This window comes from Thermochaetoides thermophila (assembly GCF_000221225.1).
Source record: "Thermochaetoides thermophila DSM 1495 unplaced genomic scaffold scf7180000011821, whole genome shotgun sequence".
NCBI classification, from domain to species: Eukaryota; Fungi; Ascomycota; class Sordariomycetes; order Sordariales; family Chaetomiaceae; genus Thermochaetoides; species Thermochaetoides thermophila.
In genome coordinates this window covers 377723-402855 of record NW_006383037.1, presented here as the reverse complement: position 1 = coordinate 402855, position 25133 = coordinate 377723, and the positions used below count along the sequence as shown (strand labels likewise).

General features: G+C 53.8%; 10 protein-coding genes across 10 annotated transcripts; 4 read left to right on the top strand and 6 right to left on the bottom strand.

Moving 5' to 3' along the window:
- Nucleotides 1–345: 345 nt before the first annotated feature.
- Nucleotides 346–2118, bottom strand: CTHT_0060150 (uncharacterized protein; the record flags this gene model as incomplete). The annotated part of the gene is made up of 1 exon (XM_006696270.1): nt 346–2118. The coding sequence occupies one exon, from the start codon at nt 2116–2118 to the stop codon at nt 346–348; it is 1773 nt and encodes a 590-aa protein (XP_006696333.1).
- Nucleotides 2119–2734: 616 nt separating this feature from the next.
- Nucleotides 2735–3442, top strand: CTHT_0060140 (uncharacterized protein; the record flags this gene model as incomplete). The annotated part of the gene is made up of 1 exon (XM_006696269.1): nt 2735–3442. The coding sequence occupies one exon, from the start codon at nt 2735–2737 to the stop codon at nt 3440–3442; it is 708 nt and encodes a 235-aa protein (XP_006696332.1).
- Nucleotides 3443–4093: 651 nt separating this feature from the next.
- CTHT_0060130 (uncharacterized protein) lies at nt 4094–5596 on the bottom strand (the record flags this gene model as incomplete). Its single annotated transcript, XM_006696268.1, has 1 exon — nt 4094–5596. The coding sequence occupies one exon, from the start codon at nt 5594–5596 to the stop codon at nt 4094–4096; it is 1503 nt and encodes a 500-aa protein (XP_006696331.1).
- A 3378-nt stretch (nt 5597–8974) lies between these two features.
- CTHT_0060120 (uncharacterized protein) lies at nt 8975–10273 on the bottom strand (the record flags this gene model as incomplete). The annotated part of the gene is made up of 1 exon (XM_006696267.1): nt 8975–10273. One exon carries the CDS (start codon nt 10271–10273, stop codon nt 8975–8977), a length of 1299 nt encoding a protein of 432 aa, XP_006696330.1.
- Nucleotides 10274–11830: 1557 nt separating this feature from the next.
- On the top strand, nt 11831–13401 carry CTHT_0060110 (uncharacterized protein; the record flags this gene model as incomplete). Its single annotated transcript, XM_006696266.1, has 5 exons — nt 11831–11870; nt 11929–12031; nt 12134–12300; nt 12359–12393; nt 12442–13401. The coding sequence occupies 5 exons, from the start codon at nt 11831–11833 to the stop codon at nt 13399–13401; spliced, it is 1305 nt and encodes a 434-aa protein (XP_006696329.1).
- Nucleotides 13402–13834: 433 nt separating this feature from the next.
- On the bottom strand, nt 13835–14309 carry CTHT_0060100 (U6 snrna-associated sm-like protein; the record flags this gene model as incomplete). The annotated part of the gene is made up of 3 exons (XM_006696265.1): nt 13835–14026; nt 14099–14175; nt 14282–14309. The coding sequence occupies 3 exons, from the start codon at nt 14307–14309 to the stop codon at nt 13835–13837; spliced, it is 297 nt and encodes a 98-aa protein (XP_006696328.1).
- A 1110-nt stretch (nt 14310–15419) lies between these two features.
- CTHT_0060090 (carbon-carbon lyase-like protein) lies at nt 15420–16409 on the top strand (the record flags this gene model as incomplete). The annotated part of the gene is made up of 4 exons (XM_006696264.1): nt 15420–15594; nt 15651–15743; nt 15820–15845; nt 15903–16409. The coding sequence occupies 4 exons, from the start codon at nt 15420–15422 to the stop codon at nt 16407–16409; spliced, it is 801 nt and encodes a 266-aa protein (XP_006696327.1).
- Nucleotides 16410–16616: 207 nt separating this feature from the next.
- CTHT_0060080 (uncharacterized protein) lies at nt 16617–17007 on the bottom strand (the record flags this gene model as incomplete). The annotated part of the gene is made up of 2 exons (XM_006696263.1): nt 16617–16748; nt 16810–17007. 2 exons carry the CDS (start codon nt 17005–17007, stop codon nt 16617–16619), a joined length of 330 nt encoding a protein of 109 aa, XP_006696326.1.
- A 619-nt stretch (nt 17008–17626) lies between these two features.
- On the top strand, nt 17627–18960 carry CTHT_0060070 (uncharacterized protein; the record flags this gene model as incomplete). The annotated part of the gene is made up of 3 exons (XM_006696262.1): nt 17627–17744; nt 17819–18401; nt 18642–18960. The coding sequence occupies 3 exons, from the start codon at nt 17627–17629 to the stop codon at nt 18958–18960; spliced, it is 1020 nt and encodes a 339-aa protein (XP_006696325.1).
- A 3542-nt stretch (nt 18961–22502) lies between these two features.
- Nucleotides 22503–24459, bottom strand: CTHT_0060060 (uncharacterized protein; the record flags this gene model as incomplete). The annotated part of the gene is made up of 3 exons (XM_006696261.1): nt 22503–23688; nt 23748–23969; nt 24026–24459. 3 exons carry the CDS (start codon nt 24457–24459, stop codon nt 22503–22505), a joined length of 1842 nt encoding a protein of 613 aa, XP_006696324.1.
- Between the last annotated feature and the right edge of the window lie 674 nt (nt 24460–25133).

Genomic DNA, 25133 nt, shown 5'->3' with positions numbered 1-25133 from the left:
CTGTGGGATGTTGATAAGCTCAGCTGAGGCATCGTGACAATCAAGTCAGATAAGAGAGCGTGAAGATCGTTGCTCTGTGTGATGAAAGTGAACCTCGTGAAAGCAAGTAAACAGACATCAGAAGGGCACAACAAGAAAAAGCTCCTGATGGGATACGAAAAGTCGATATACTACAAATCTACCGAGAACCAGATATATCCGCTCATGATTGATACACATGATACATATACAGGGCATCGCTTATACGGTGATAATACATTCCTTTTAAACATCTCTATTTCTCTCCCTCCCCTCCCCCGCACACCCCCCCCCCTTTTTTTTTTTTTTCGCGGCCACCAACCCTTCTTAACTCTGCTCCTCCTCCTTCCTCAACCCCTTCTCCCTCCTAACCTTCCACACCGGAATCATCCCCTTCTCCTCTCTCTTCTTCTCCATCCAATGCCCCGCCAACACACCTACCAGCATACCCACTAAATGCGACGTAACATCAACCTTGAACCGCATCGGCGTCATCGCATACCCAATATTTAACCCGCCCGCAACAGCTAACAACACCAGCCCCGAAATCCCCTCACTATTCCCCGGGGGGAACCCAAAAATCTTGAAGTGATCCAACCGATGCATCCACAGATACGCGCCGCACAAGCCATACATAGCACCGGAAGCGCCCAACGACGTAAGATTGAGCGTGTTACTCGCGACGCCATAGCACAGCGTGCCCAGCATGGCCAGCACACCCGATGAGAAATACGTAGCGAGGAAGTTGCCCCTCCCCACATCGTCGTGCAGCCCGACGCCGAAGACCCAGAGTCCGACCATGTTGGGAAGGAGGTGCTTAACCAACACCTGATGCGAGAACATACTCGTGAGAACCCCATGCGCGCGGGGAACGGCTACGTCCAGTAAGAAGTGCCGGTTTAGAATCGGCCAGCACGGCGGGATGTGCCAGGCAATCCAGACGAGTACGTTCGCAAGGATCAACGCGCCGACGGTCGCTGCAGCAGGCGGAACGTCGGGGAACCAGCGCTCGTCGCGCTTCTTGGGGCGGTAGTTCATCGCGTAGGCGAGCGCGGCAGACGTAACGAGGGCAGCGAACAGCGCAGAGGGGCCGATCCGTTTCCAAGCGGGCATCTCGGGCGGGGCTTCGAGCGGCGACGTAGCGCGATCGCGCCACTTCTCGACCCAGATCGCGACGGGGTGGTTGCGTGCGGCCTCGTCGTAGGCCTGCAACGGGCCGGCTTTGCCGTGGCGCTCTTCATGCTCGCGCTTCTTTTTCTCGACTTCGTCGCGGGCTTTGAGGACCTGAGCAGCGGCTTCTTTGTGGCGGACCAGACTGTCGACGACGCTCTCGCCATAGGGGGACTTCTTCGGCTTGGGAATCTCGACCGTGACGGGGGGCAGGGCTTCGTCAGACACTTCCTTGCCGTCGGCAACCTTCGCGGCGACGCTGGCGGCTTCCTTCTTGAGCTTAGCGACCGCTTCGGCCGTCGCCTTCTCCAGTTCTTCCTGTTCGCGCTGGCGCTCGATCTCGGCGAGCTCATCTTCGGCGCGCAGGCCGGCGTTGATGACTTCGTCGACGTGGACTGTCTTGCGTAGGTAGTCGAGCGCAAGCTTGTAGTGCTTCGCGCTGTAGTGTGCTGTGTTCTTGCGCAGTGTCGGGTCCTCGAGCGTACCGGCTACTCGCCGGCCGTGTAGGATGCGCAGGAGCTGGTTAGCGGCTTCGGCGGTGATATGGGGACCGAAGATCTCGGCCACTTGCTCAGCTGTGAGGTCCTCGCGGGCAAAGGGTAGGCCGGTCGCATCGTCGTAGTCGGGGGGTAGATCGATGTAGCGTGTGATGACTTTGTTTCCGCCGAAGAGCTTGAGGCCGCGCCATTGCAGGAAAGGTCCTGGCCGGGCGGGCAGACGTATTATGGTGGGGGCATGGTGTTGGGTAGGTAGTGTAGCTCTGGGTCGTGAATGCGTCGTTGTTGGTCTGTGATGATCGGATGAGTAGAATCGGATAGGAACCGTGCCGGTCGGCAGCACAAACGGGCCACACCGGGTCTCGAGGGACCGGGCAGCCAGCTGGACGCCGGACCGTAGGGCGCCTAGGCCGGGTAGGGCGGGAGTGGTCATTGTCGGAGTCGCTGATCAGGCGGCGCCCAGTCGCCTGCCGCGCGCAGTCTGTCCATGCACTGGTAGCCTATCTGGAGGGCGGCAGGACTGCGTGGGCAGTTACGGAGGCGTCGTCGTCCTGGGGGTCGTCGCTCCTGGGGGTCGTCGCTCCTGGTCTTTCGGCGAAAATGTTGTCTAAGGGGAAGTTGATTGAGGTTGAGCCGACGAGAAAATCGCGGCTCCGAGAACCTGGGTCCAGCGTCGAACCCGCAGAAATCGGCTCTTCTGATTGGTTGGAATGGACCCCATCAAGAGCGGAACGTGGGGCAGGACTGCGGGGTCCTCAGCTTAGCTTAGGCAGCTTCTTGCGTCAATCTTAAGACTTCAATGAAACTTTTCAAAAGGTCATGCTTGCATCTCGAATGTTTCGAAGGAGCAAAACGGAAACATCGAAGCAAATTCTAAAGTCGGTACTCCTTTGGGGAAAAAAAAAAACTCAGACTGCTTTCGACCTAACATCGAGTTTCCTGACTTTAATTTCCTCCTCAACTACAGCTAACTTCAACCCCGCCATTACCACTCTCACTATCCTGAACCTCCCATTCTCACAAGTCGTCTCCCAATCTCAACCCCGAAAATGTCCGCTGACGCCCGCCCCATAACCCCCACACGCTTCGCCGCAGCCCTTAAAGAACTCCCCACTGACGCCCTTTTCACCAAGCTCCTCGAACTCCGCAATAGCATCGCCCACCTCGACTACTCCAACGAGCAGCTCCGGCCCTACGCCGAAGGCACGGCGCGCGCCCTCGACCCCAACAACCCCTCCTCCTCCCAACAGTCCTCACAAGAAGATAAATGCGAACCAGACCAAGACTGCATCGATGCCATCAAAGAAAACGAAGCCGTCATCGAGCGGATGCAAGAGCGCATCCGCCTGCTCAGGACAGAAGTTGAGTCTCGGGGACTAAACTGGACAGATTTCGAATCGCGTGCGCGGAGGGCAGAAGAGGAGAGGAGGGTGGTCCCCGAGATGGATAATACCGAGACGATTGTGGTCGAGCATCCTAATACCCAGCAACAAGAAGCACCGACGACGAATGGGACTGGGCCAGCGGTGAATGGCACAGGGGAGAGGAGTCACCCTGCTTGGAGTGATGGGACTTTTCAGACGGGGGTTATTAGGGATGGGGTTATTGAGATGCATCCGCCGAGGGCACAGCAGGGAGGCGCGGGGAGGCAGCCGGGCGGGTCACTCTCGGACGAGGAGTTGAGGAGAAGGGTTGAGGAGCAGATTCGGCGATTGGGAGTTCAGGAGGGGGATGAGGAGGAAGGGTTATATCTGTAAAGGGGGCGATGTTGACTTCCTGCTACGGCATCAAAAGTGATATCCCGGTGAAGGATGTATGGTTTTCGGAGTTCGGATACGTCTACTTATTACGTTGGGTTTATGAGAACGGGTTCTCAGGGTAACTTACAAAACATAACAACAAAAAAAAAAACAAATGGAATGAACTATACGGCAAATACCCAGTGTTATGTAGACCTGTAAGACATGGATGGATTTTCAATTTCAAGGCAGGTATCTGGGCACAGCCTCTCGGTAGCAACACCCTCATAAAGCGATAGAGCCAAAACGTATGTACACCACCAAACCATTATCCACGAGTTCAAACAAGAAACGGAACAAACGAGAGGACACTCAACAAGCAAGTTCTAACGGCATGCTGCTGCTTTGATGGATAATTTGAGTCTTTTATATGCAATTGGTAGACCCATGCTGTGCTATGACAAACGCCAGTCCTTAGGATAAAACTCCCTTAAACACCCAACTGATGTAATGATGAGCGTGACCCAAGCAATAACAATGATGCATGATGTTGCCCCAGTAGTGTAACGCCAACCCAGTCCGATCCCAACAGATAATCAGAAAACAAAAAAAAAAAAAAAAACGGAAGTGATTTTAATGAGCGTCAATCCAACTTCGGTGAGAAATGCTTCACCTCACCTCTTCAGCCCTCTTAGCCTCAACCTCCGCCTTTTCAAAGGGGTTCTCCTGCGCCTTGTGCTTATCCTTACCCTCCAGCGTAACCTTCTCCCCTTGCCCTTCTGAGCTCTTGATAGTCGATAACCTCGCCTTCCTCGCGGCAGTAACAGATGCTTTCCCCTTCGAGTCCCCCCTTCCAATGCTGCTAGCATTACAGCTAGTGTTATTCGTTTCGGACCCAGAATCTTCACTGTCAGAATTTGGATCGCTTTCCGAGTCAGCATCACTGCTACTCCTGCTGGTAACCGTCTCCCTCCTTCTTCTTCTTTGGCACCTCATCGAAGGTGACCTGATCGAACCCGACCCAGCCGTCCCTGCCCTCCTTCTCCTCCTCATAGAACTCCTGTTGCTGTTGCTACTCCTGCTCTTTGTAGGCGAGGGTGTCGACACCGACCTCAGATCCTTCTCCTTCGCAGCACCAGTGGCATTCTCCCCAACTTCACTATTCCCAACCGAGGATTTCTCCCCCGTACTCGCACTCCTCACCCGTCCCTTCTCACTCGCAACCCGATTCAACGACCCCATCGACCTGTTTGGTTCCCTCACGCTCCCCTGCCCGTTGAGCGTCCTCCTCGTCGCAACCGAAGACGCCACACTCATGGTACTTGCGCTCCGACTCACGGGCACCTTCCCATCCATGAACTTCGCCGGCGGCGGCGGCTGCAACATCCATTTCAGCTCATCCTTGCGCATGGGGCGCGAGCTGACCACGGGGGGATGGTATTCGTTGACGGGCGGGTTGCGCGGGGCGAAGTAGAAGTTGTATCTATCCTCATCGGTCACTGCCTTGGAAGAGCGGGGCGATGATGAGCCGCCGCCAAGCTTAGACTCCATGTATCTTCCCGCTGTGCTGCCCGCGTGTTTGATGGCGTCCATGAGGCGGTGCCCCGGGGCAGACCAGGATGTGGAGGAGGACTCGTGGCCCCAGAGTTCTTCGTCTTCGCGCTGGTATCGGCGGGTGTACATGTCTGTTGTGGTGGTGGCTATCGAGGCAGTTTTGCTGAGGGTTGGGCTAGCGGGCCCATCGTCTTGTACGACGGTTGGGGAACTCGACAGGCCGGGGGTGAGAGTCGGGCTCGTAGAAGGTCGCGGGCTGTTGAGCTCAGTCATGCTAACCAGGACGCTACTCCCGGCGCCGGTACTAGGCCGGCCATCACGGCTGGCAACGGTCAGCCTCCTTTGGCTGAGACTTCGTTTGCTTCCGAATCCATCTGACCCTTTCCTCTTCTTAGTTGGCGGATGGGGACCCAGACGAATCTCTTCTTCCCAGTACGGGTTCGTATGGAACGGATCGGGGTGTCGATACAGATGCGGTTGTTCGGTGACCAGACGGGCCTTGATCTCCCGCTCCCTTTTCGCCTCCTTTCGCGTCTTGTACACGTGAGCTAGATTGTAACATGGCGTGCAGGCTAGGAAGTAGAAGAGGGCGGACTGAAGCGCGCCAAAGTACGACATGGCCAGCACGAGCTGCTGGCTGGTTGGTGGTTGTGGTAGCCCACAGCAATATATATGTTGTGTGGATTGAGATGGGTGTCTCGGGGAGGGAGGGAACACACGCGCGTTGCCTATGCCGAGGTCATATATCCTATTTCGATAAACAATGAATCTCCTTCCCCCAGCTGGGTTCCCTTTCCCGTGACGTGGCAATCCCTCTTTACTTCGGGTGGATCGACGGTCAGGTGTCAGGGACAGGACGGTGGTGACAATGGTCCCTCGATTCTACCCATCGGCCCAGGCGGGTTTAAGCGGTAGCGAGCGATCGCGGGATGGCCAGGTTTGAGCCCAGATCTGTGGGGAAGATGCAAGCCAAGGAAGGAATATCAGGAAAATGTTACTCCTTCGCAATTCCAAAATGCCTCTACCCCTCTCCTCGAATGGCTATACACCCAATCGCACACTAACGCACGCAGTCGAGCCTACTCGTGGGGTTCGGAACTCGGGACAAGGATGCACGGGGATCGGAGATAGGTGATAGACGTGGCGTGCTTCTGAGTGTGTTGTCTGTCCTCCGGAGATGAACTCTCACCGGGGAAGTGAGGAAACAGAAACAAAACAGAAAACCCCCCTTGATGAGAAACCAAGTCGTATAGATAACGAAGTCCGGCCAGTATTAAGCGGCCAGATGATGGGTGAATCGAATGAAAGGCAACAAAGACCAAAGAATCAAAAAGAAATTCACTCCTTTAGAAGATGATGCAGCAGCACTGCAGCAGCGTCAGTCACCCAATGACGACTGAACGCGACGGCAACAAAAAAAAGGAGCAGCAAAGCTCTCAAGAAAGGGAGAGAGAGGAGAGAGAAACCAAGAATGCGGGGGACGGAAGGCGTGAGAGAGTGAGGATCAACGTTCCATTTCAATGAAGTGTAATGAAACCACACCCCCCCACACCTCTCACATTGGCAGTGTTGCTAGAATCGTTCTATTCGGGGAAAGGAAGAGGAGGGAAGGGGTGTTGCATGGGCTGTGTCATCCATAGCACACCCCATGTCTGCCATGCGATCAGAATCTCCGTTAATTTCCAGTGCCCTGTCTCTCTTCCACTTCCACAAACAACCACATTGGCCCTGAGAACGAAATGAAAAAAAAAATAACAAAAATAAAACCCACATGGCGGAGCGAGACGAACATCATCCTAGGACGTCCACAATGGGGATGGACTGGCTCGCCCAAATCCTAAGCCCCAGGGGCACTGCCACTGGCAAGAGGCTGTCAGGGGGTGTGGGCACTGGGCAGGTGTGGTGCAAGAGAACCAAACGCACACATCCCGCTCGCCGGTTCCGTGACGCTAAAATCAGAGGGGACCAATGATGTGGGGAGGATTTGCCCAGGTTGGACAGGGGTACAAGGGGGCATGTAGTTCGAAAGATGAGTGGTTTCGGGTTCTTCGCCGGTGATGTCCGCCCGTTGTACGTTTTGTCTTCTTCCAACGACCCTTCTTCTGCACCAACGCTGCAGCCAAGCAGACAGGCCTTCTTCTTCCTGGTTCTGTTTTTGTTTCTAGCGCTTTCCCCTCTTGTTAGTGTTTATCGGAGTTTATCTAGTTTCCTTAGCTGTTCGTCGGGCTGATGGTAGGAGATGGAGACTATGCGTGTCCGTTGCTAAGGCCCCTCATCGGGGGTAAGGGGGGCGGCCTTCTTTCGATTTCGAATTGTGATCAAGGGATCGGAGATCAGATCAGCCCGTCATCGAAACATGTACTTCACTTATTATGTTCGACAGGTGACACAACCTTTCAGCTGGTGTTCAAAGCTACACAAGGACATCACTTGGCATTACAAACCGTGGAGGACTGATGACAAGATTTCTACAGGGTCTCGTCTTTTGGTACCTGGACTGCACTATGGGTACTGCGCGGAGGACAACTCCACATGCGAATGGAGAAATGCGGCGGTCAGTAACAACCACACTGGCAGGGCAACATCGTCACCTCCGTTACCAAGATTGCTCTTGTCCAAGTCGCCAGATCAGTGTCAGTGTGTTCCACCAGCCCACCTGTCTGGAGAGGAAGTGGGAAGCGCAAAGTCCATTTGCGTCGTAGCGCTAGCTTCTAGGAAGATGCGTCCTTCAACAACAACTAGTGTTTGTAGAGAGATCGTACAGGGAAACCTATGTTCAAAAGGCAGATTGCTGAAAGAGAACAAAAAAAAAAAAACAAACAAAGCGTACTGTATTGGCTGTCAAGATATGGGTTATTGGATTATCATGCAGTTCTACACTATCTTATGGGAAGTGTCGCACATATTTCTCACACGAGTAGCTACCTGTCCTGGCTGCAGTCCTATGTTACTTAGCCCCTGAGGATGGGCAGCTCAGCATAACTCAGCCTGGGGCTGTGCAGGTGACAACTATCGCCAGTTATTATAAGCATGCAGTTCGACTTGTCGCAAACACATCAGTTAGAGTGCTAATACCAATCACTCAGGGAGTACATAATGCAAGGGATATCAGAATCACGATGGTCAAGCCAAAAGCCAACATCTGCACCCCATTAACGAAGCTTCATTCCGAGCCAGCAAGTTAAGCAGCTGTCTCTATACACATCCATCACCCTATTCATCACCATTGCCCAAATGCCAGGTATGCCAGCCGGTTATAAGTCGTACCCATCCAGGCCAGCTATTACATTCACACCCTGACAGCGAATCTTCTTCCACTTCTGACCCTTTCCTTATCAAGAACCAAACCATCCATCCATTTCTGTCTGTCGGGACAAATCACTGAATCGAATTGTAGATACTAATCGCCCCTCCAGTCCAGTTTCATTTCCTATCCCAGTGCCATGCCTAGACAGTTCAAGGAAAATAGCTGACCCCCCCCCCCTTCACCATTCCCAGATCCAACTATCCTTTCTCTTTCTTGTTAGCCCACATCTTGTCGTTCTCTCTCCTTTTTGTTGCTCCGTTCTGATCTGATAGGACAACACTTTTTTTTTCTGGACCAGATATACCGTAGCCCCAGGAGCATCCCATAACGTATCGCCACCGCCGTATGATAGGGTTGTAACTATAGGTAGTCGAGAATAGAACCGAAGAAAAGAAGTCCAGAAAAAAATTTCATACGAAGAACGTTCCAGTAGGAAAGGAGAGCAAGAGAAATGAAAAAGAGATAAACTGAGCAAAAAAAAAAAAGGCTAAAGCTCATAAAGGCATCTTTTTTCTGCCATGCCGCTTAAAAGAGTAATGTACAGACGTTGGTCTCGTTATCCTTGTCCCTGTTAGAGATGAAGAAAGGACACAATGGCTCGGATCTGGGGTCATGGCATTGCCTCATGAAAGCTAATAAAGCTCTAGAGGCCCGAGGACAGTGGGTGAGCTGCACAAATCGATTATCATTCAGACATCCCATTCATTCTCAATGTTCTCATCGTCCGTGCTGAGGGCAGCGAAAGCCGAGGGCTGAGAGATGGCAGGCTTCTTCGGCTTGTTAGCCTTAGGAGCCGGGGCAGCAGCGCTATTTGCAGCAAGCTTATTGGCCACAGTCTTGCCCTGAACGACAGTGGGCTCCGAATCGACAGCGCTCTCGGTAGTCGCGGCAGCAGCGGCCGCCTCCTTCTTCTTGCCGCGAGACTTCTTGGTGGTAACAGTACTCCAGGCCTCCTCTTCGCGGAGCATTTCCATCTGCTCCTCCTCAGATGGAAGCGAGGCAATCCAGTTGTCAGCAGCAGGGGCCGTGCTCTTGGCCGGGGTCGAGGTACTCTTGGGGACCGAGACGTCGGTGAAGCTACCAGAGTCGAAAGTGTCGAGGGGCTGCACGGGCACGAACTCGCCGTTGGTGGCATTGCTGCTCGGGCTGTCCTTGGTGCCGTTGCTGGTCCAGGCATTGGCCTGTTGCTGCGCCTGGAAAGTAGAACCATCCTTAGCAGGACGGCCTTCCGCGATGCGAGCTTGTCGCCGCTGGGCCTCCATATCGGCCTTCCTCTGCTTCTCGTTCTCCTCGCGCAGGGCCTTCTCGGCCTCGGCCTTCTTGCGGTTCTGACGCTGCTTCTTAGTCTCAGTCTTCTCCGGCGTCTTGGCCTTCTTCTCCTTCTTCGGCTTGACCTTGTCAGTGTCGGTCAGACGCAGAACCGACGGACCAGCGGGCTTGGGCTCGAGCATGTCGCTGACATCGCCAGCATCGACGGCCCGGACCTCGGGAGAGGGAGTGGACGACTCGTCATCGTCGGCATCGACACCAGCGGTCGAGGAAGGGGCAGAGACCGCCTTGGCCTTGTCGTCTTCGTCGTCAAAGACCTGAGCACGTGACTGCTTGACCGACTTTGTGCGCTTCTCGTCACTCTTTTTGGGTGCATTAAGGCTAGTGCCCTGCTTTACGCTGGCCAATTGCCGAGCGAACTCGCGGTTATCGACTTCGTCATCAGAGCTGGTGTCAACAACGGCCTGAACTGGCACGGAAGCAGGCTTTTGTGTCCGCGTCTTCTCAGCATCCTTGTTGAAGGACTCGACTCGTTGCCTCTTGGCCTTTTCCTTGGGCTCCTTACGATGCTGAGTGTGCTGCTTCTCTTCTAGGCGGTGACGCTGGGAGCCGCGCAAAGACTCGCGGGTCTTCTTCTTGCCCGGAAGGCCGAAGCCAACAATGTAGATACACCCGATGACGACGGTCCAGCCGACCAAAGTGGACACTGCAGCACCCATTGTGATGAATTGTAAGGACTACACGTCCCGAAGATAGTCGGAGGAAGTTAGACCACGAGGGAGAGGGGTAGCGCAGTGATCAAAAGGTCACAGTTGCGCTAGCCTGTAAGAATGTGTTCAGAAGCTGCAATGCGCGTGTGAGACCTCAATTCGCGCAGGAAGCAGATGGTAGATCACGATGCTCGATGGATGACCGATGAAGAGGACCTCGAAGCGGTGGCACAGGGTACAGGGAGCCAGGTGAGGCTTTGGGATTTGGGGGGAAAGCACCGACAAGGCCAGTGACAGCTATTGTTGACGTGTTTAAGGGTATCAAAAAAAGATCAATATTGGTGGCCTGGAACTGTTGGGGGTGAATTGAAGGAGAAGGCAGAGAGAAAGGGGCCAGTGTGTTGCGCGTGTGGTGATGCTCGAGGAGTCGAGGCCGTGGACTCTCGAACACGACAGTGCGTGCAGGCGAAAGGTGTCCAGAAGTTCGGCGCCTCCTGCATTCGCAACGTGGAATCAGGCCCCAGTCAATCTGACGGAAAAGTTGCCGCTGACAGGGGGTTGCAGGCACGACTGCGAACTAGCGATCTTGGCAGCATCGCTGCACGTGATTTGGCACTCTGTGAGATTGACAGTTGTCGCAAGTCTTCGAGAGGCAGCAAAGCAGCTGCCTTTTTTACTTTGATTATTTCGATGTGTAACTGGTCTGCGCCAGAAAGGAACATCAGTGAGCCGAAGAAACCCACAACTACAGCCATTGTCAAACCCCAAATTTGGCTGAAATGTAAGGGGTTCTGCAGGTCTCCTGCAGTGGATGGCTGATGCATGCTTCTTCAGCAAAGGCTGCGGCCCAATTCCACGGTATCCAAGTGAGCTTGACCGGCTTCCATTGATAGGCCTGATAAACAGTCTTATTTAACATTGAGGGCTTTCTATCATATGTGTAACCGAGATCGGAAAATCAGATCCTGATCACCAAAGGGAGAAAGGGTATAATTGTATGCAATCCATAGAGGGAGGTACTTTGAAGAGGGGCTGACAGAGTTTCCTTTCAGCCCTGTAAAGACCTCATTGCCCCAACTCTTCCATCTCAAAAACTAGTAATAATGCCAAGATTCCAACCCAGAAACATCTTAAATTCCGTGCTGTAACAGGAGCGCCCAGAAATTTGCGTGAGGCGCGGAAGGCTGCAGCAGCCGGCCAGATGCCTCGATACCAGGCCTGCCTGCGGCCAACGGGAGGACATGGATCCCCACCCAGCCGATCAGGGTTCACAGTGGAGAGGGCGCTAACGCCTGTTCAACGACCTGCCTAACGGGGACCGCAGGTCTGAACCTGTGATCCTTCTTAACAGTACTGAGACGGGGTGACGAGGTCTTGAGTCTTTATCAGAAACTACCGTTTTTTCCCACACAAACCTCTTTTAGCCACCAGTCTGTACAACTGCCGCGCTCTGTGGTGTCGGCTCGTTTCTTCATCTCGAGACCGCTACCACTGAGAACCCCTTGCTTCTGTGACCCTGCCCCTCAGAACCCCGCACTTGTATCTCTCTTTCCGCTGTCAACCATCATGGCACCCAAGAACCGCATCATTATTGATACTGACCCAGGTAAATCACATCTGGAGTTTCATATCTCATTAGCAATCTGGCTGACATCTCAACGTAGGTGTCGATGATGTCCTGGCCTTGCTGCTGGCCCTCAGCGCCTCACCTGAGGAGCTCGAGGTGCTCATGATCTCGGTCACATATGGCAATGTCCCACGACAAAAGTACGACAGTGTTACCTTTATATCTTGATGAATTTTTTTTGGATTCTCGGCAGCTCCGTGTGCCACAATGGTACATATCTATGTCTAACAGAATGTTACTAGGTGTCTTCGCAACGTCGTTGCCCTCTTCCACGTCCTGGAGAAGGAGATGGCCTGGCGTGAGGCCAATGGCAAACCTGTTTATGGCGCCCTGAATGCTTACAAGCCTATTGTGGCTGTTGGTGCTGAGCATGCTCTTGAGGATGAGGAGCTGGTGGCTGACTACTTCCGTAAGGGCCCTTGGACACTCATATTGAACTAGAGGCCGGAGACTAACACAACATCAAGACGGCTCTGATGGCCTTCATGGCGTTCATGATAAGGTAGGTTCACCATAGATCCCCTATGGTTACATATTCTAACCATCACAGCACCCCCATCTGAGCCCCGCCGAGACCTGGCGCACTCTCTTTGAAGATAATGGATCTGTTCCTATCTCTGAACCTCCCACCTTCTCCCGCTACTTCACCCCAAGCAAGACCCCTTCCTACAAGGAGATGCTCCGTATCCTGCGTGAAGAGCCTGAGGACAGCGTAACCATCGTCTGCGTTGGCCCTTTGACCAATGTGGCCCTCGCCGCCGCCGAGGATCCTGAGACATTCCTTCGCGTCAAGGAGCTTGTTGTGATGGGCGGCGCGGTGCATGTCGAGGGCAACGTTACTCCCTACGGCGAGTTCAACTGCACAGCGGATGCAATCGCTGCAGCCCGTGTCTACGCCCTCACTTCGCCCACCCCCTCATCGACCATGCCACCCGCCTTCAGCGAGAAATCGCTTCCTCCATACCCCGAGAAACTCTCCCGCCGTCTGAAACTAACCCTCTTCCCTCTGGACATCACGACACCTCATGAACTCTTCCGCGAGCAGTTCAACGCCAAGGTTATGCCACTTATCGAGGCCGGCAGCCCACTGGCACAATGGACCGAGACCTTCCTGACCGGCACGTTCAACAAAATCGACCAGATGCTCGGCGAGGGCCACAACGAGGGGCTTTCGCTTCACGACCCGCTTTGCGTCTGGTACATGTTGACGCATGATGATCCAAAGTGGAAGACAGTCCCTAAGCCGGAGGACATCCGCGTCGAGACGTGTGGCCAATGGACGCGAGGCATGCACGTCATCGATCGCCGTAACCGGGCTAGGCCAGATGAGAGCACCATCGAGACGCATCCACAGGATCCGATAGAGGCCGTGACAGTGAAGCTGGATGAGGTGCCTGGTGATAAGATGGGTTGGTTGAGCCCGCGCAAGGGGAACCGCATCAACAGGATGGTGCAGTCGCCTGGGGAGAAGATATTTGCGGATGTGTTGCTGAACAAGATTTTTGCGTGAGCAGCGGAGTTACATAAAGGATTGGGTCCTTTGTTGATAGACTTGGGAGGTGATGGAATTCTTAATTCGCATTCTGCACTTGGGTATCATGGCTCTAGTAGAAAGAAAAGGACAAGCCTACCGAATGGACTTGTCCTTGGCATCCCGCCTTATCTTCTTCCCGGGTCAGCGGAGTTTCGTTGTAAGAAGATCGCGACAAGAGAGGCGTACCCAGCGGCGGAATGTCACCAACATGCCGGTTTAGACCAGCCATTCTCCACCTCATTCCCCAGACCTAGGGTCTCACCCCATAGTCGCGGTTTCCACCTCTTGCTGACCATTCACTTTGACCCGGAACTGGGCTAAGCCGCAGGCCCAGCGGTGGACCCTCCCGGGATTTCCATGTTGGCCTGCGCCATCTGAGCACTTGGTGTGTTGACCTAAGAGCACCATATCAGTGCTTCGTGGTGCCAATCACAGCACCCTTGACTTTGGTCCAGTCAATACTGGCATCAAGGGGCTCGTCAACGTGACCAACCACACAGACGGTGTCGCCGCGAATCATGTAGAGGCCAAGAGGCACCTCGACAGAGGGCTCGGGATCGTCAGGGGTACGGATAACGCGCTCAACTGCGCCCTTTAGCACCTGTAGGTTGTCATGTTAGTTGCTGTACACTAAGTGAAGTGATAACACTTGGTATGTATGGACAAAGCTTACAATGTTGGTATTGTGGTCATGGGCAACCAGCGTGCCAACAATGGTGCGGCCCTCAATTGTAATGACACACACCTTCTCTGTTCACAGACCGTCAGAATTGGCAAAACCAGTTGGTTTGGAATCCAGGCAAGATGGGTGGGGAGGGGCCAGCGACAGAGCGAAGCGACACGAAAGGGGACTTACTGTCAATGTAAGCGTTGAGAGCCGACATCTTAAGAACAGGCGATTGATCTGTTCTATCTCAAGAGTAGACGAGATGGTGACAGGATAAGATTGCTGGCTAACCGATATTCAACCAGACTGAAGACGCGTCCAGAGGGCCGAAATCCCAGCACACTACAGAGGAAAGTCGAGCTCCAACCTCGAGCTGTGCGAACAGCCTAGCAAGAGAAAGCCGCTGGCTTTCCAGTTCCTTTGTGGATGGATGCTGTGATGAGAGAACTGTGATGCTTGAAAAGCTGCTATTAAGGTTCACAGCTCGTGGAACGAGAATTGTTGCACGTGTCGCCAGAACTTTTTCACTTCGTCTCGTTACTGAGTGGTTGGCCAGGAGCTTAGTTTGGAGTGCTTTCTGCTCTCGAATCATTCACTGATGCATGCACCTTATCACCATGGCGAGCTCTTATCGGGAGGGTGGACCGTGCGTCAACACACTATCGATATAAGCAAGTATTGAGTAATCGGGGTGTTAGGGATGGAGAGAAAAACTCAATATAGTAGCCAGTTGATGCTTGCTCTTGTCTGATATCATTGGGTGTCAAGAAATATACAGTCTACTCTCTGATATGGAGTTCAACTTCCAGCTAAGAGTGAGCCTGATCTCAGTTTCAACGTTAGGAGCACATGAACTGGTGCGTGTAAGAGCGTCAGGATAATCGAAACCATGAATGAAAATTGAAGAGACATGGCATGGTTTAAACTATGATCAATCAACTCTTGACAAAGAGTTAACCTGTTGTCTGTTTTCTCAGTCGTCATGTTGATATATCCAATGAACCAGTCACACTGCCTTAGACTGAACCCCGACACTGTCAAATCACATCACTAGGTTGGGCTCAAAATGTGGGGGAACTCCTCGTTCTCCACTGCAACTTCCGGAGGGGACTCCGTCATCCTGTTGCCGTAGCTCGCCCGGTCCATGTTTTGTTTACTTTCTCCTGAGAACAGCCCATTTCAGCAAACCGTCATGACTCGCTCAGCGATTCGCCTTTGGCACTGGTCAGCATATCTGCAACGGTCGAATACGTGCTCCCATCTCCCTGCTGGACAACTGGTTGCAGCAAGTCAGCCTCGACGACTACTATCGAGTTCGACAAACACCATGGATGCAAGCTCAAAGATGTTCCGTTCCAGCAAGCTAAAGCAGGTCTTTGCCGAAGGGAAACGGCCTGCGTTCGGTGTATGGCAGATGTTGCCGGGAGCCAACGTCTCTAGAATCTTGGCACGATCAGGGGCAGATTGGGTGTTGGTAGATTGCGAGCATGGCAATATTGATGGTATGAGAGCTTGGTTTCTTCTCGAATTATGTAGAAAGGGTCAATAACGCACTCAGATGCCGCTATGCATGAAGCAGTCCCTGCCATCGCCGCCTTGGGAGTCTCACCCGTTGTGCGGATTCCGGATATGCAGCCATGGATGATCAAGAGTGAGCATTCAACCCTACCATGAACACCGCCGAAGTATTCGGGGAGACACATTGTTCCAATGCTGATTCTCCTCAGGGGCCTTGGATTCCGGTGCACATGGGGTAAGAGAGCTTTCCTCCCTAGGACATGATCGACCTCGCTAACACTGACACATCGAGATACTAATCCCACTTATTCGGACGGTTGAAGAGGTCAAGGCAGTTGTTTCCGCAGCCAAGTTCCCTCCCCAGGGGACACGCGGCTTCGGGTCGCCTATCGCACCACAAACCTTCGAGGCAGGCCTCACATTGACCGAGTATCTCGAGCAAGCCAACGACAGCCTACTGACCATGGTACAAATCGAAACACAAGAGGCCCTCAACGCAGTCGAGGCCATCGCCCCGCTAGTCGACGCTCTATTCGTCGGACCCTTCGACCTGGGCAACAACATTGGACACCCCATCATCAACGGCCGGATGGACCCAGAATTGGACGCGGCGATCGCGCGGATCCTCAAAGCGGCCAACGCTGCGGGCAAGAAATGTGGCATCTACTGCACTTCGGGAGAACAGGCGAAGCAGTATGCCGACATGGGGTTTCACATGGTTAGCGTGGCGACGGATTATACGGCTCTGAGCGCTGCTGTGACGGGGGCGTTGAACGTGGCGAGCGGGGCGTCGGAGTAAGTGACATTGGTCAGAGGACACGAGAAGAGAAGAGTCTTGTTGCCAAGATAGCTAGGTTTCGCAGATGCCTTGTATATCCTGTGCGTTTTGGTGACCGAGAGATGGTCGGCGTAGCGCCATGTGTGACTACGAAGTGCTGTCCAGGGTTGATAGCCAAGGCGAGTCGGAAATCTTGGATAGTTCATCGGATGCTGAGCACTCTGAGGATCACGACTGTTTTCCCTCGACAACGTCCATCTTAGCCATGACTTCCTCAACCTTCAGGCGGTGCATCAACTTCACGGCCTTAGACGACTGCTTGGGGTCCTCCTCAGGAGCATCGGCCTTGCTGATGTGAATCTAAGAAGGTTGAGCACCCACGTAGCTATGAGAGAGCTCATTTCGGATAATTCAAACTTACAACAGGCACATCGAACTCGTACAGGTCACGCCAGCCCTTTGCCTCCGGGGCAATGATGTCGACTTCCTTGTACACAAACGGGCGTTGGTCCCAGACATCAGAAAGGACGGACTTGGCCTGGGAGCAGAGGCCGCAGTTGGCGCGCGTGAAGAGCGTGATGCGGCACGACTGCAGCAGCCGATTGGTAACACGCAGCATTGTCAGAGGCGTGGGCGTAGGCAAGTTGTTGAGAATTGAGGTCGTTTATGATGGGAGGACCGACGCTCACATCAGACCATCTCTCGGAACAAGTGCGATGGAGCCGGCGAGGTGGAAGATGTCGCGTGCAGACCTGCCGAACAGACAGGATTGAAACCAGGGTTAGGACCAGGGTTTTGTGTTTGAGATGCTCGCTAAACCTAAACAAGCTTAGCGGCGGCAGGGTTGCGTGCAGCACCCCTTGTGGAGGCTCCCCGGCTCCCCGCCCCCACCTTCTTGGATGGGATGGCAAAGCTTCGATCTTCTTCGAGCGGCCTTCCACACAGGACCAGGAAGGACCAGAAAGAACCAAACATTGTTGCCCACATTCCACACGCCAATCGCGCTCTAGGTCCTAGGTCTGCCAACAAGCAGCCCAGTTATTTGTTTGCGACCCGACGGCCAACCAACGACCGTTCGCCGCCTTTCTGTCCTCCTGCGGATCACAAAGAGGGCGTGTCCCACGCTGCCCAGGTCTCTTTGACATCTTCGTTTCTCGCCTCTGCTGCACCGCTATCTGCATCCCGAATCTGATAGTCTCACATCCTTCTCTCCGCCGTCGACCACTTACATCATTACAATGGCTCAGGCAGAGGCCCAGAAGTGCGTCCACCAGGGCTGTGGAAAGCTCTTCACCGACCCCGATGAGGTCTGCCGCTACCACCCCGGCCCTCCCATTTTCCACGAGGGACAGAAAGGTGCGTGAGGCCATATGTGCGACAAGAGACTGCCGCACTTGGCTGGTAGCCATAGGTCGCCCGTCACGGCACAGTTCGCCAAGCTAACCACGGCGTATCTGCCTCCCGGCCTGCAGGATGGAAATGTTGCAAGCCGCGTGTCCTGACCTTCGAGGAGTTCATGGCCATCCCGCCCTGCACCGAGGGCAAGCACAGCACGACGGATGTGCCGCCGCCGATCGAGAAGAGGGAAGCCGACCCGGCCGCCGTGGCCGCTGCAACCGCCGCTTCAGAACTTCCTCCGCCCCCGAAACGCGCGCCCATATCCCAGCCGCAGCACATCCCCACGCCCCCTCCTCCGCCGCCCGAGTCCGAGGATGATGACCCGTCCATCGAAATTCCCGACGGCCAGGTATGCCGGCGGCGCGGTTGCGGTGCCGTCTACAAGAAGGGCAGCAGCCGCGAGGACGAGAAGTGTGTGCATCATCCGGGCGCGCCAATCTTCCACGAGGGCAGCAAGGGCTACACCTGCTGCAAGCGGCGCGTGCTGGAGTTTGATCAGTTCATGAAGATCGAGGGCTGCAAGACCAAGAACCGCCACCTGTTTGTCGGCAGCGGCAACAAGGATAAGAACAAGAACACCAATGCCGACGGCGAGGAGGTTCTAGACACTGTGAGGTGAGTTTTTTTTGTCATGTTTGTGTTGTTTTGTGTCCCCCGAGACGTCCTTGGCAGCCAGCTGGTCGCGGATCTCTCGTGGATCTTATGGCTCCGAGACAACAGCCAAGAGAAGGCCAAGGCAGGCTGTGCCTGCATCTCTGCGGAAAGACGCCGTATGGCTGGCCGAAAAGAAGGATGTTTCTCCAACCGTTTCACGTGCGCGCTCACACCGGTCTGACACAATTGGCTGTTCTGCAGGACCGACTTCTACCAGACTCAGACTTCCGTGATCGCCTCATTCTTCCTCAAGAAGATCGACAAGGACAAGGCCAAGGTTGAGTTCCAGGATCGGGCTGTTGATCTTGACCTGCGGACTACCGACACCCCCGTCAAGCGGTATAAGAAGTTGGTGCAGCTGTGGGGTGCCATTGATCCTGCCAAGTCGACCTTCAAGGTCCTGGGGACAAAGCTGGAGGTGTCCCTTGCCAAGGCCGACGGTGCTTCCTGGCCCGTCCTGCGCGCAGAGGACCGCCCGACGGGTGAAATCCTGCAGGTTGGCCGTGCCGGGAGGGTGTAGGCGTAAAAATGGAGGAAGAAACGTAAGAGGTTCCTTAATAGCAACATCGCGTCACTGGCCCTGCTGCTTTCCTTCGCCATCCTTCTCCCTCTGTCTGCGTGCATGTTGCTGAAAGTCTTAGCCAGAATGGGAGAGAGAGAGAAGAAGGGTACGCCAAGGAGACAGAAGTGACTGGTGAATTGGATGGTCTTTTTTTTCGCTGGGCTATCTCTTCCCCGATATTATGCACTCAGCGTAATGGATAATTACCGACAAAGGATCGATATGAGGGGTAAGGATATGACAAAACGGTGTCCGCGAATCAAGAGACACGAAGCTTATCTTCGGGGCTGTGAAGTCTTAGGGGGTGTTTGTAACAAGCCGGCCAGAACATACACACCAGCTACGGGATAGATAACTGTACGTACGTACCGAGGGTCGGTATATCTTAGAGAGTCTCTATAGGTGGTAGAAGATCAGTGTAGGTTTGCCTGGACACTTGCAGAGCCGAGCCCGTCCGGGAGCAACCTCAACACACACAAACACTCTCAGTCTCCGACCTTTTCTAAGGATCAGTGATACGACATGCCCTCGTGCATGACAGCTGAGCAAATTGTGCTTCGTGCTTCCAGAAATGCCTGCCATTGGCGTGTGCCGTGCCTTGCCGAGCGCGCCTTGTTTCAGTTCAGCCTCTTCTCCGGTGCCTTGGAACCTTGACGTTTGTGGTTGGTGCGGATACCGGCAGATGATATCATCTACATAATGTACCGTATATGCCCTGGGAGTGGACGGAAGAGCGGTCGAGGGTCTGGAGACACGTTCCGGCGGTGAAACGGTGTAGATGGCAAACAATGGATAGATACCCCAACAGTTGACGGGTATAGACCTTTGGTTAGTTTATATACACTCCTTGTTAACTCCCCTCGCGCAAAGAAGCAGAGTGAAACACTTGTTACACCACAGCCCTCCCCTCCCTCCCCTCCCCTCTCAAGTACTTCTCTCACACCTGTTGTTGGAAATCCCCCGCTCACGCCCAAGACCGACAAGAGGTAGCACTCCCGATCTGCCCAGCCAACCACCGCCCAGCCGGTACTCGGGTCCCGTACATCACTTGCGGAATGTAACCCAACCCAGCCGCTAGGGTAACGAATCGGATGCTTGTGCTCCCGCTAGGACCCGGGTTTTGGACAACTCGGGCTAACCTGCATTAATGGCCAGAGTGGACTAACGGCCAAGATCTGTTGTTCAACGGACAAGATCATGATGCCGTCTTGGTTCTCAAGCACGGGACTTGGATTGCTCCGCTGGGTATGGTTTGGGGGCGATAAATAACTGAGTTTCAATCAACCCACCTCCCTCCTAACCCTTGGAAAGAGAGTTGAAGTCGGTGTCATGTGCCTTCGCCGAAATGTTCCTCCCCGTCTTACACACATCCTGTTCATCTGTTCGGCACTATTACCATCTATTCATCCATGCTGCCATCCATCTATCTCACTTATCTCCGGGTATCTTGCTTGACATAGGAGCTATCTATCCGTCCGTCTGTGTGTCTCGGTCACAGAATTGGGCATTATCTCTGCCCCCGCGTCTCACGAATCCAAGTTTCCGGCTGTGCTGCTGCTGATGGAGAAGATGGGAAATGCAAGTTTCCTATCTTGCGTCGAAGGCATCATAGACAGGATGCTGTCAAGGCAATTGTGCCAGATATCATCTTAGAGAGCTTGCAAGTGCAATACTTTGCCCTTAAGAATGATCAGTTCAATCTTCTACATAGTCTACACACCACCTTCTTCTCCCTGCCAGAAGCTTAGTAACCAGGTTTAAACCGTCTTTCCCTTTGCATCTCGCCACATTTCAATCACGTGTATACCGTGTCCTTCCCAATCCATAGATCTAACCTTCCCTGACCCAGGATCTCGTTCGTCATCCTCCGATGCTGTATGCCAGGTTCGCGTGGTGTACCGTTACAGCTCCGAAACACGACGGATAGCCGCTTCTTGGGCCTAACGACAAGAACGGCGAGCATGTACAGCTGTCAATGCCAAAAAAAAAAAAAGAGAGAGCCGGACACTCAGCTATCCAAGAGAAAGCTCCCGCGATCTCAAAGTTCCCTGATTGAAGAAATACCAACTTGTCATCCTGCCTGTCAATGTCACGTCCCTAAGATTTTGACCGGCGCAACGGGTGACACTGCCAAGAAACGGGCCCTACAACCTGAAGGGTGCTACAGTCCTTGACTGTCTCGGAATATCAGGAATTTGATATCACAGTAAAGAACTAAAACTTGGAAAGCTGATTACCATTAAGACCTATGCGTAGAAAATGAACCGTAAAATGTGAAAAGGCGCTGAAAGCCAAAAACGCAAAAACGTACAACACCCGGGATTCGCTGGTCGTCACCGACCCAACTACTAACCGGGCCCTCAGTGGCTTAACTAGGGCAGAGCGGACGGGATGCCGTGCTTTCCACTGGGTATGGTCGTACGTGCTAGCAACCTCCCAAAAATTTCCTTAATAAGCACAAGAGTAGAGAATTCGCAATCATTCAAGATTTGGCTTCAGTTTGGCCCGAGAGAGGATAAGGTTATCACCCCGAAACGACCTTTAACAAACACTCGCTAACTGATGGATATCAGTGGTTAGTAGGCGGACAAGGAGTAAATCACTAGGTCGTACGGAATACTGCAAAGAGAGTAACGCATATAAAGGACCCAGGAGGTTGGGTGATGCAGATCACTGACGTTCCATCATTACCAGGAGGAGGTGTGAGGACGGCATGGACGGATGCGGAGAGATATGCGAAGAGTCGGGAGGGATAACGTAAGCACAGGGATCATAAGGGAGTTTAGAGTAAGAAATACCACATTCAGATATTCTCTCACGTTTGTCTATCTGCGTGTCTCTCCGTCACCCCTGATGCCCATGATGCTTATGGTGAAACCAAACTCCAAACGATTCAACATGAAATCACTTTTGCTCCGTTTCCAGTGCCAAAACTCAACCTCAGAGTGTGAAATATCCGATAGAACCATCATAAACGAGCAGGAAATCCTAGAACCGGCAAACGAACTTAGGTGGTAGATAGCTAGTCAAGAAAGCCCCAAAGATAAACAGATAAGATACCAAAAAGAAAAAAAAGATCCCGATATAGAAAAATAAAAAGAGACAGTAGTATCCATAGAGATGCAGTCGGTGCTCAGCCCAGCCCAACCATGACCATGACCCGACCGACCGACCGATGAACTAGACCGACAGACGAACTATGACCAGACCATGACGTGACCAGAACACCATGAGAGACAAAAGGGAAAAAAAAAGAAAAGAAAAAAAAAGAGAAACCTGAGATGTATCCATGGACCTGAAAACCAATTCCCAGATCCGAACCTTTTGTTTCCAACCTCGAACCGAGAGACATAGCAAAGACCCTGGGTATATCCCCCTTCTTCGAACTTGAATGTAATCCTGTACAACCAGATATCTATCCTCCATCCAATCCGTCCGTCTATGCATACCAAACCATTTGAACCTTCTATTCCAAATTGAGTAAAGCCCTTTGTAGGTAATCAAACCTCTTCCTTATTAACCGCTGGTGGCGTAGCAATCCTCACCACGGGCGACCTATTCAACCACAACTGCGAAGGAGACGTTGCCCCGGGAGCAGGCGTTGCCGACCGCGACCCGACGGGGGAGCCCATATACCGGGGAGAAACATCTCCTGGAGTAAAGAACGTAGTCGATGTGCTGGGACCGGCAGTGCCAGTACCTGTGTTACTGGCGGGGTCCGTCAAGGGAACGGGACTGGGACACCGGCACGGGAGCTGGAGCTGGAGCTGCAGAGGGAGGACGGGGATTGGTCGGATGGGTTGAGACTGATGAGGCTGAGGTTGAGGTTGTTGCTCGGCGGTGTCACCCTGCCCTTGGCTCTGGCTTTGAGCTTGGCCTGGAACAGGGTAGGAGTTCGACCGGACAGTATTACCCGGTCGGATACCCCCTCCGGCTCCGTTTCCAACAACACCCCCCACAGAAGTACCCAGTCCATCGGTACGAGTGACACGGATAGGTACTGGGGCAAGGACACCCCCGTTGCCATTCCCTGACCCGTTTCCATTCCCGCCAAGGCTTGTCCCCGGCGGCGTAACACCGGGGCCAGAAGGTCCAGGCGTAGAGCAGACAGTCCCAGCAGCAGAACCCGATGGCCTAACAACAGCAGGTCCCTGAAAAGGAGTGGGACTCGGCCTGCGCAACGCAACAATCACACCGCCCTCGTCACAGCTGCACCTGCCGATGACAGTTCCCGCGGTAGACGAGGAACCAACATTGACACCGATGCCCACACCGGGCGTGATAGCCGCAGCAGCTGGGGGGACAGACCCGGGAGTAACCGGGGGTTGATGATCTTGGACCTGGATCTGTTGCGTCTGGATCGGTGTCGGCGCCCGAGTCTGGTCCTGGGATTGTTGCCCAGCGGGGTTCTCCATCGTAGCAAGGGGATCCTGGGTAACTTGACCCGGGGCAGGCGTCGCGGGCGCGGAATTCAGCAGGGCCATGTCAGCGGGCAGTTTGACAATCGGATCGCCGGTAGGAGAGAAACCCAGGAATGTAGCTGGCGCAGAGGTAGTGAGTGTCGCAGTAGTCGTAACTGGCGCAATCGTGAGGTTCTCGCGCGACTTAGTCGTGTAAATCGAGTTCGGGTAGCAGGAGTGGGCGAACTCAGGCTCGCGCTCGGAGTCGTCTGCGCGGATGGTTTGCCTGTTTCCACGTTAGCTGCCTTCCATGTACTTTGGCATCTTCCACGAAAAGAGACATACTCCCTGCTAATTGGGAAACCAGTCATTTCGGACGTGGCACGGCGCTGGCTCGTCGGCAGACGGGCAGTTATATCGGTCATGGAGCTTGCCGCCGACATGGTGCGGCGCCGGGAGCGGGAGCGAGACCGGACCTGGCGAACACGCTTGCGCATGGCGCCGTGAACGGCGTGGCCGATGCCCGCGACGACAAGGACAGGAGTGCCCAGAGCAAGGGCCCATGGTCTGGAAGCAGTTAGCTATGTGATACAGGCGTCATCACAAGGGGAGAGGCAACGCACGGATTCTTGTTGTTCCTCAACGTGTTAAACACGCTAAGGACAATTCCCAGAATTGCGATGACCGATCCAACCTGCAGCATGGTCCATGTTGACCAATACAGTGACATGAGATCTTCTCCATCGCAAAACTGCAACGCCATGAGCGCATACACCTCCATGACGACAGCAACCACCGCAACGCTGGCGTACAAGCCACAAATAATCATGCAACGCTTCATGCGGCGGCGGTACTCTCGCGAATGAGGCTCCAGCCCGAGCTGGTTGATTTTGTCAAGGTCACCGCTGTACTTCCATGATGCCAAAAACAGCATGCAAATGACAGCAGCGAAGAGGAACCAGTAGATGAAATCGAAGGCCTTGCGGTTGAGGTGGGCCGCGAAGCCCGCATAGTGGGCGCAGCGCTGCGGGTCAATTGGGTTGAACCCCCCGGACATGTCAGGCTGTGGACTCTCACACGCAACAAGGTTGAAATGTGTGTGTGAAGGAAGGGGGATCGGCAGCGGTTGGCGAGGAACAAGAAGAGAGAGGAAGAGATTGTCGTGAGCGGTAAGGCTGTTGCTTATGAATAAAATAGTGAATAGGCGACGCCGACGCTAGCAAACTAAAACCTTGGTGGCGTCGAAAAGATCCTTGTCACCAGGAGCAAGAAGTTTTTTCCTCCGTGTCTTATTTAGGGGTTATAGGCTAGGGGTTATAGCGGCAGGATGATGGGCTGGCCTATATATTCCAAGCAATGTGCGACCAGGGGGGGGGGAGGGAAAACAATGGGGAAACGGGAAGGCCCAGGCGAGCTGTTCGATTTTCTTTTTGAAAAAAAAAAATAGCTGGGGAACGGACAGAAGAGCATCGGTACAGCAAGTTATCCGCATCATCCCGAGCTGATAATGGCTGCGGCTCACTGGGGCTCGCAGCTACGGTGTGCTGAAGTCAGATGGGTGACACATGTGGATAACAACACACTCTGGGAGGGATTCCTATGGGAGGGCAAGGGGGTGCAGGCAGTGTGGGCTGTAGACGTGGACGCAGAAAAGCAAGGTGAGTGGCGTGCAACGTGTGTGAGGTCGGACGACGGGTTCTCACGGGCGCGTCACAGGCGTGTCAAGGGTGA